The sequence below is a fragment of the Chenopodium quinoa genome, unplaced genomic scaffold (genome assembly GCF_001683475.1).
Source record: "Chenopodium quinoa cultivar QQ74 unplaced genomic scaffold, ASM168347v1, whole genome shotgun sequence".
NCBI lineage: Eukaryota > Viridiplantae > Streptophyta > Magnoliopsida > Caryophyllales > Amaranthaceae > Chenopodium > Chenopodium quinoa.
In genome coordinates, this window is record NW_018743033.1 from 217,665 (window position 1) to 227,365 (window position 9,701).

Sequence of the window (9,701 nt, forward strand, 5' to 3'; positions counted from 1 at the left end):
AAGAGATTAGGGCCGGTAACATTGGCCCATTAGCTATACAATATTAGGCTTAACAATAACTTAGGAAGTTTACATGATTGTAGTAAAAGTCTAAAAGATGGACTAAATAATCATTCAAATGAAAATCTGAAATCAGGAGAAAAGCTTTAACCACTTGCGTTATCCCTCACTCTCTTTTTATTTAATGATTAAATGAAAAATAATCATTCAAATGAGAACAAATATTCATGCATAAGTGCAACATCCGGATGTAGATAACAATTTCTACCGTTTTTTTGTTACCACTCCGGCACTACCACCACAATGATGGATTCTGGCAAAATCTCCGTGAATGGGCTATTGCGAGATTTGCGACGGGGTAAGTTAGAATCAGTCGCGAATCAATTGAGCATTACCTTAGATCTGACGGTGGACATTACTCCATGTATGCGTATCATTAATCTTCTTCCTCCGTTTTCAATTTTTTTTTTCTCCTTTGGAGCTTTTCTCACTTTCACGCTCACCTCTTTCTGTCTACTCCATTGAAGCGCGAACTCATTCTCCATTGAAGCGGCTTCTGAGCTTGCCCTCCTCCATTTGAAGCAGCTTCAAAGGTAAGTGTTTCATTTACTTTTTTTTCTTTTGCAAGTCATCAAATATCAATTTCACAATCTAGAATTTATCGTTAATTTAATAGCAATATTGTCAATTTAGGGTTCTTTTAATGTTGATTATTGAACTCTTGGTTATAATTGCTGAACATTAAAACTATCGATTTTGTTGCTAGAATGTTGCTGTGTGCAATTTACGTCGTTTTTGTAAGCAAGAAGATTGTTATGCTATTTTTCGATCTTAATTTGATAATTGTTTCAGATGTAATTGCTAATGTGTTGCAAGCTGTTGTTTATAATTCTTTTGTAAGGCATAACTATGAAAATTAACCCTTTTTCATTGTGCTATGGTGGCCGCCCTTCCGGCTTAGGGACCGGTCTGGTTGTTGCTATATATGCATAATGTGCTTGGAATTTGACTGGAAATTTATGTATACAGCTAAAACAAATTAACTGTTGTAATTGGTTTATCGAAAACCTAATGAATGTATGTTTCGACTTTTTGTCAAAGATATCGGAAAGGATTTCAAACAGCGTGTCATTCTCTGTTACTGCAGGTTATGTTACATGTTGTTGGACTTATTTTTATGTAGAACGTCTTGAGCCATGATATGAGTTTCGTTGATCTTGAATAATCGCAATCATGGGAACCAAGGCGGCATTGAAGTGGTCTAAGAAGATTACAACATCACAGGTGGAACAGCTAATTCGAGCTGAAAAAGACTTGTCTAAGGCTATTGCGATATTTGATTCGGCAACAGCTGAGTACAAAAATGGCTTTAAACATGACCACACTACTTTTGGGCGTATGATCTCTAGATTAGTGTCTGCAAACCAGTTTAGACGTGCAGAGGAGCTCCTTGACAAAATGAAGGAAGAGAAGTGTCAGGTTAATGAAGATATAGTCCTCTCCATTTGTCGAGGATATGGTCGAGTTCATAAGCCATTGGAGGCTGTTCGGATTTTTAAGAACGTGAAAGGATATGAATGTGAACTCACTGAGAAGTCTTACATCACTATCTTTTCCATTCTTGTTGATGAAAACCATTTAAAGTTGGCCATGAGTTTTTACCGTTACATGAAGAAAAAAGGTATTCCACCATCTGTTGTTTCTCTTAACATCTTGATTAAAGCCCTTTGTAAGAGCAGTGAGACAATTGGTGCTGCCATTAATATATTTCGTGAAATGCCACATCGTCAGTGCCCTCCAGATTCATATACTTATGGCTCATTGATTAGTGGGTTGTGTAAATGTGGAAGAATTGATGAAGCAAATGAACTTTTCAGAGAAATGGAGACAAAGGGTTGCCTACCCTCTGTTGTTACGTATACTACTTTGATGCATGGTCTGTGCAAATCTGAAAAGTTAGGTGATGCTCTGACATTGTTTGAGGAGATGAGAAGCAAAGACATTAAGCCAAATGTATTTACCTACAGTGCGTTGATGGATGGTCTTTGTAAGCATGGACGATCCTTACATGCCTTAGATCTACTGGACATGATGCTTCACCAACATCTTTCTCCCAACATGATAACTTATAGCACTCTAATTCCTGGACTTTGTAAAGATGGGAATCTTTGTGAAGCTGTAAAACTTTTTGACCGAATGAAACTTCAAGGTCTTAAACCTGATGCTGCACTGTATGCTAAGATCATTACTGGTTTCTCTGACTTGAGCAGGTTCCGGGAGGCTGCCAATTTCCTAGATGAAATGGTCCTTGCTGGAATCTCACCCAATAGGTTAACTTGGAGTACTCATGTTAGGACTCATGCTGTTGTCATACAAGGACTTTGTGTGGTTGATCTCAATCGAGCATTTCATGTGTACCTAAGTATGAGAACTAGGGGTCTGTCTGTTGAACCTGAAGTGTTTAGTTCTCTTATCAAAGGCTTCTGCAAGAAAGGGGACTTGCACAATGTTTGTCGCATTCTTGATGAGATGGTTTGTGATGGTTGTCTACCTGATGAGGAGATATGGAAGACTATTTTAAGAGGTTTTCTTAATCAAAGAAAGATGTTGGAGTCCATTAAAAGCTTTCATATGCTGTTTGTACAGAATTTTGATGAGCTTGAGAAGTTATCTTTAGATCAAAATACCTATGAAATATAATTGTTTGAGACTAAGTATATAGTAGTTCAGTGGGTTTAAGTTTTTGATGGTTCTCCTTTTTAGTAGCTTCCGGCTTTAACAATGATCTTGATTGAAGGATATCTCCTGCAAGGTGGGTTGCTGTTTACAGGTTTGTTTTCCTTTATTTTTTCTTTCAGTTCTTGTCCAGGGTACTACTGTGAATCTATGTCTTGACTGTTTTTTCTATACATCTTTTTATGGCACTCGAATTAGTTGTAAGTCAATTTTGATCTACAGCATGTGATCTGGTGCAAAATATACATTAATCAGGTATTTTTGTCAGTTCTAATGCTCAGAATATTAAGGTATGTTATCAGCAATAAATTTATAATTTATAATCATATACTTAAAAACAAGACCGTATCAAAGAAGATTTGCTTGATTTTGGAATAGTCTGAGATCTGAATGCAAATGAATGTGACTAGAGGTGTGAGGTCATTACTGTCTTATGGCTGTGCCAGTATCCTTTGTTTTCACGAAATGATGTTAATTATTTAGGGCCCTTACACAAAAAGAATTATATTGCTGTGTTGTTCGTCATCGGTTGTTCCTAATGTAGATTATGACCTTTTATTTCCACTTTATTTCCCAGTTTTTGTTCATAGCACTAGGATTCTTGTGGTACCTCTTTATTTTGAACAACATGTGAGTTTTCCTGTAGCAATTTTTTTAACAATGATGAAACAGTAGCTTAAGTTTAGGCTTTTAGCTGCTTGTTTCTTATTGCAGAATGCAGACTTTTATTCGGTAATCCTGTGTTCATCCTTCTTTCTCTTTCCATTTTTTGTGTAAGTAGTTTATTTATTTATTTTAAATTCATGCTGTAATAGGATGAACTGATCTTATGAGAGCATTTTATAGGGTTAATGGAGATAGTGAAGCAGCTAGAGCTATATACAAATATACAATGTAATGCACATCGAAGATATACAATTTGGAAGTTAGTCACAGAAGAACATGTGTAAGACAATCGTGTTACATCAAATGATCAATTAGCAGTTACGGGGAAACCTATCCCATGGCGTTGTGTAGGGAATGCTACAAACAGCATACTGCAAAGTACCCCTATTCCTACAGGTAGTACTGTAAGAATCTCCTGGGTCTCTTTTGATGGCGTTGGATAGAAGCATTGAACCGTATTCTTGTCAAATAAAGCAATTGCTGCAAAAACCAATACTGACATGAAAGCATGCAGAAAATCTATGAACCAAAGCCGGTACTTGGCAGCAAGCTGGGATGGAATAGTTGCTGGCCCATCTATCACCCACAGGCCGTTGAAAGTGGCAAACCCGTAATAGATTTTCCCATCGTTGTCCTTGAAGCAATCAGTGAAGCTGAGTAGGAATGATGACAACCCACAAAGAGCAATTAGGATGGAAGTCATCGTTCGGCTCACTGGGTCGCATTCACCCTTGTTTGTGAAAACTGGTGCAAGAAGCTGAAAGGCCATAACTGTTCCAGTTGGTAGTAAATTGGCCAAGTGAGCTGTGCTCTGAAATGTCTGGCTAATGGCTGCTTGTATTGGATTCCTGTCGTCTATAGAAGGTATATCTCGGAGAAGGGGAACCTTTTGCTCTTCATCACTCTGATGAGCTTGTTCACTGATTGCATTGACATCCATGTCTCGCTTTCTTGATCTTTTTTCTGATTGTTCTGTCCTGCTTTTTACAGGTCTTTGAGAGGCTGACTGCTTTATAAGAGGGGGAGGTTGGGTAATAATTGCATTGAGTAGAGCAAAAGGAATGGGAGGGCTGGTTTGTAATGCCTTGCAAGAAAGAAGAAACTAAGTTATATTTGAGGTAAAGCTTACTTTATTAGAATCATGGGAAAGTTGCTCCTGTAATTTAGTTCATAAAGATATTATCCATTGTTTACAGTTGTGAAACTATAAGAGCTACTACGATGCATATCTTAATTTGACATCGGTCTAAAAGATGAGAGGGCACACATTTTGGGAGATTGCTTTGACTTCGACTTATTGCAATGTTTTGTGTATAATCATTGCATCTTTTTTGCAACTGCTGGAAAATTCTACTTCGTATTATGTTGATTATAGAGCATTTGAAAGGGATATTTTTTGCCAAAGTTTATAGTAAACCACAATTAAGGGTTGCTTTTAGATATATCTCATCCTTTTTTGTCTTGTGTTTGGAGTTCAACCTAATTTTCTACTTAATTTGTTGCTGATTGACTTCTTGATAAAGTTTCTTGCATGGTTGCATATCAGTTAGCTTAAATTTTGTGATGATAATTTATCTTCTCTTGGATTTAAGAAACCCTTTAATTTGGCCTGAAAGAGTGGTTTATTAATAATGATAACTTATGGTGGTTCCTTATAGCATGTGATCACCGAATGTCGTATATCGGAGTACTAAGTATGATATTACCTGTTTGCGAATTTCATTTTTTCTTTTTGAAAATTCTGTTTTGGGTGACATATTGATGATTTAGTAATATTGATAAGAGGCTCATTAAGGAGATTTTTTGGAATTCTTATTGCTTAAGACATGAAAATTATGTAATACACATGGTAGATACTAGATACTGAATTTTTAGTTTCGGGATGGTAGTAGGATCCTGCTTCTCTACTAGTCCGTACTCTTTGCAGGTCAACTCAGTCCATTTTTGTAGGCCGTTGGGTTGGGTTGGGGGGGGGGGGGGGGGGGGGCGGGGTGGTGGGTAAGAATCGTACTACTAGACCAAGCTCTCTTAGCTATTTTAATTGTATAATGCTTTGTCCATTACTTTCATCCCTTGTACGGTATGGTTTCCAGAAAATTAGTTGTGCTGTTTTGTTTGCATTTACTAATAATATTTTTTTTGTTTGCGTGGGTGTTGCTTTTATTCTAAAACGTCTCGAGTAACTTGTTTAATACAGTAGACAATTTAGAGTATAATTTTTTATAAAGATTGTATCCCTTTTGTGTTGTTGCTTTTGTTTATAACGTAACGGCTCCTTTTTTGTGTGCCTACATTGTACTTTTGTAGGACGTCGTTTATATTGGTGTATATTTGTAATTTGTATTTATTTGGATGCTTGTATTATTTTAGCCATCCCATCCCAAATTACAGAGAAATGTGTTAAATCATCTTTTCTTTTATGAATTCGATTATTTCGTTTTACTATTCGAGTCTGCCATTGACTTTCGCTATTAGTGAGACGATTTTATTGATTTGTATTTTACTTTCTTGGAAAAATATGTTGCCTATAAGAAATCTGAATGTTTTACCGAATTTGATTTCATGTTGAACAAAATGTCCTCGGCCTTAGAACAACTCCAATGGCAAATGACAATTAGCTTGGTATGTCACATAAGCTTTTAAGCTAATTGTCATTTTAGCTATTTAGAGTTTCAATGGCTAGTTATAAGCTTACAATTTAAAAGAATCCCACTTCCTTAATTAATTTTTTATATTTTTTTTTATTTATCTATTTTTTTTTTTTTTTTTAACTTTGGTAAGTTTTTTTCCTAGCAAATTAGCTAGGCAAAGTTAATTTGGTTAGCCAAGCTAATTGTATTTTCTAGCTCCAATGGTCAAGCTAGTAGCTAGAGACTATTTAATATTGCAAGCAAGTCTCTAACTACAACCATTGAAATTGCTCTTAGAGATTATACCATTAGAGAGACCTACATAAATGCGTTGTATATACTCATTTAACATGAGATTATGATTACATAATAGTATGAGCTGGAAAACAAATGAAATACTCACTCTGTTTTTTTTTAAGTGCCTTATAGTGACATATTACGCATGCCGATGCAAAACTTTGAGCAATAACATCTTTAATTATCATTAACTATAAATTATAACAATTGAATATTATTAATCTATTCATTGAGATGATTCTAACAAATACCCACAAGACTATATTTTTTCTTATGTATAATTCACAAACATTGGTCAAAGTATGTTTAATGAATAGTGCCAAAAATTCCAAATGAGGCACTTTAAAAAAACGGAGGGAGTAGTGGATAAAAATCTACGAAGTAATTTTATTGTAAAATGATTCCTAATTATGAGTTGATACAATCAATAAAGAGCAGAGGAAGTAAATGATTATCCTCTAATCATCATCATCATCTTTGCCCAACAGTAATCAAGATTTCTTTAGTCAAACCATCTTACATGAGTTTTGGAAGCTCTGAGCTTAGCAGCAGAAAGAGCATTCAAGAAACCAGATTAATGTCAAGCAAGCGAGATCATTTGGCATGGAAGGAGTAACCAATTCCATGGCGTTGTGTAGGAAACAAAACAAACAAGAAACTCGAGGCGAATCCAATTCCAACAGGAAGTGCGGTGATTATCTGCTGTAAATCTCTCGATGGTGCGGGAAAAAGCATCTTACTGTATTGTTTTCAGACAGTGCAATTGCTGTGAAAACAAATACTGATGTGAAACCGTGCACAAAATCCAGGACTCTCAGACGGTACCTGGAAGCCAGCCGTGGTGATAGAGCTACCTCAGAATCTACCAGCCACAGACCATTAAAGGTTGCGAAGCCATAAGAGATATTTCCACGTTTGTCTCTAAAGCTGTCGGTGAAGCAGAGAATAAACACCGATAATGCACAGAGCGCGAGAAAGGTGGAAGCCATCACAACATTTACATGGTCGCAATCACCTCGATTGGTGAAAACAGGAGAAAGAAGGTGGAAGGTTAAGATGGTTCCTGTTGGTAGTATATTGGCTAAGTTTGTTGTGCCTTGTAATGTCTGACTAAGAATTTCATGTCTTCCATTCCTCCTTATCATTGTATCTGATAAAACTTCATTATCATCGAGGAAAGGCTCGGAGTTTGACATCTTCACTCTTTTCTTAATCTTGGTTTGCTTGCTCTTAATTTTCATGACTATTTAACAGAATTTTGGCACATTTGGGGTCATTTAATGGCAATATATTTAGGCGATGGCAAGAAATATAAAAATTGAGTTTGGTAATGCTGACCTTTTCATTTCAATGTTACATAACGGATGACATGCTCTTAGCTTGTGTTCTTGACCCCCAATAGTAATTTTTGAAACTTAGACAATTATTATGGTAGCATTAGAAGAATTTTTGCAAATTGTGGTGAATATTTGAAATTCAAAGAATACTTGCTAACATAAGGATCAATTGGCGTTTATAAATCCTTTTGTTTTTTTTTTTTTTTTTGTGAGACGGGTGGCGTTTATCTATCTTTATTTTCATTCACTGCTTGCAACTGCAAGAACTTGACTTTAGACATCAATTGACTTTAAACATTGAACATATAAATGTAAGCTAATTCCCCATTTATGAATAACTTGCGTTATTTTCCATGTCTTGGATCTGGATGGTAAGACCATAAAAAATGGACTGATAAAAAGAAACGCTTGCTTAAGAGTATTATGGGCTTTATTACCCAATATTATGTTTTTTGGGCTGCAACTGCTGTACTATAAATTGTGTTTTACTGCAACGTATTATGGGCTTTTGATTTTTTAAACTCCCAATGTCTCTATCATTATACATTCAAATAACTCTCCACATCCAAAATTAATTAAAATTAATGTATCCAACTTTTTTTTTTTGAGTGTGAGGGATAAGTGATATAGAGATCGATTCTTATCATTTTATGGCTTTCTAAACTTAAAAAAAAAAAAAAATGTATTCCATATTTTTAAAGGTAAATATCACTAACGAATCCGCCATATAGGCATATATCAGGAGAGGGAATGTGCTCAAAATTTTAGAAAAACAATCACTTTAGATAGTTAAATACTCCCTTTATCTGTAAGAGATTGCTTCAAATTTCGATTATAAAGAGAGCTAGTAGGGTTGCAAAGTTGCAAGTGCACAAATTAACAGATATGGAGCAATTTTTTAAGGATATATATTTTTAAGATATGAGACAATCTTTAACGGAGCTAGGGAATATCACATTGATCGTGAGTAACCACTTGAGTAAAACATGATCTGTACCTGTTCAAGTCGCACATTCACGTTCATAGCTAAAAGAATAGGGTGAAAATTTGATTACAGGTAATTTTACCATAGTCTTACAAAAGACTTGATTGATTAAACCCAAATTGATGTGATGCTCCTCCCGACAATAGGTTTTAACAATTTCCTGATTGAAGAATTTTTAAATGCTGCTAATAAATTCCCTTTATTTCAATTCATACAGTAATTCCTATTCTCTTTTTGAATTTTAAAAATGAAGAAGCTTCCATCAACTTCAAAATCTGCCCAATTCTCCCTAATAGCAGCCTTCATAGGACATACTTCGACATGAGATGAGCTATGACTTTATGAGTGAGATAACTAAAAGGTTTACTATAATACGGAGTAATAATAATTATAATTATTATATGCGCTGAGAGTACTTGTCGTGTCTTTTTCATTGATTAAACATCAATATATATATACAAGAGTATACTAGGGTTAGGCTAAAGATACATTAGTAAAATACAAACTAATAATATACTGTTAGATTTCGAGAAAACTTCTCAATGTAGAGTGTGTACTGATCAATATATATAAAGTTTTACAAGACTCGTAATTCTACTACGATAAGGATACAAGATATATACAAATATTATCCTAATAATCTGCGACAAATATTATCATAACTATAATATCTATCACACCCCCGCAATCATAGCGGGAGGAGGTCGTACGCTAAGATTGGACCTAATATCCAAAAATAAGTCTCGTGGTAGGCCTTTTGTGAAAATGTACGCAAACTGATATCTAGAAGGAACATGTAGAACCCGAACTTGTCCCAAAGCAACATTTTCTCGAACAAAGTGAATATCCATCTCCACATATGTTTGGTGCGTTGTGTTGTACCGGATTCCCAGAGAGGTAGATAGCACCGACATTATCACAATAAACAATAGTAGCCTGTCAAAGAGGACAATGTAACTCTAGTAAAAGCTTACGAAGCCAACATGCCCCAGCGACAACATTTGCGACGCCTCAATATTCTGCTTCTGCTCTCGATTTAGATAAAGTATG

General features: G+C 35.4%; 3 protein-coding genes across 5 annotated transcripts; 1 reads left to right on the forward strand and 2 right to left on the reverse strand.

Annotated features, from left to right (window-relative positions):
• The first annotated feature begins 225 nt into the window (after positions 1 to 225).
• LOC110730493 (pentatricopeptide repeat-containing protein At5g46100-like) lies at positions 226 to 4,680 on the forward strand. 3 transcript variants are annotated; one of them, XM_021910291.1, is made up of 5 exons: positions 226 to 593; positions 1,148 to 2,830; positions 3,583 to 3,798; positions 3,917 to 4,266; positions 4,393 to 4,680. In XM_021910291.1, exon 2 carries the CDS (start codon positions 1,234 to 1,236, stop codon positions 2,698 to 2,700), a length of 1,467 nt encoding a protein of 488 aa, XP_021765983.1. In that variant the 5' UTR covers positions 226 to 593; positions 1,148 to 1,233; the 3' UTR covers positions 2,701 to 2,830; positions 3,583 to 3,798; positions 3,917 to 4,266; positions 4,393 to 4,680. The 3 variants fall into 3 exon arrangements, with proteins under 3 accessions (XP_021765983.1, XP_021765984.1, XP_021765985.1); XM_021910292.1 differs by having other exon boundaries at positions 1,148 to 2,812; XM_021910293.1 differs by having other exon boundaries at positions 226 to 424; positions 528 to 593; positions 1,148 to 3,798.
• LOC110730494 lies at positions 3,668 to 4,386 on the reverse strand. Its single transcript, XM_021910295.1, has one exon. The coding sequence runs from the start codon at positions 4,340 to 4,342 to the stop codon at positions 3,710 to 3,712; it is 633 nt and encodes a 210-aa protein (XP_021765987.1). The 5' UTR covers positions 4,343 to 4,386; the 3' UTR covers positions 3,668 to 3,709.
• A 2,344-nt stretch (positions 4,681 to 7,024) lies between the features above and the next one.
• Positions 7,025 to 7,570, reverse strand: LOC110730617. Its single transcript, XM_021910440.1, has one exon. The coding sequence runs from the start codon at positions 7,568 to 7,570 to the stop codon at positions 7,025 to 7,027; it is 546 nt and encodes a 181-aa protein (XP_021766132.1).
• Between the last annotated feature and the right edge of the window lie 2,131 nt (positions 7,571 to 9,701).

Excerpts from the sequence above, each read along its gene's own strand:
- LOC110730493 (XM_021910291.1), top strand. The coding sequence starts at position 1,234 with ATGGGAACCAAGGCGGCATTGAAGTGGTCTAAGAAGATTACAACATCA.
- LOC110730494 (XM_021910295.1), bottom strand. The coding sequence starts at position 4,342 with ATGGATGTCAATGCAATCAGTGAACAAGCTCATCAGAGTGATGAAGAG.
- LOC110730617 (XM_021910440.1), bottom strand. The coding sequence starts at position 7,570 with ATGAAAATTAAGAGCAAGCAAACCAAGATTAAGAAAAGAGTGAAGATG.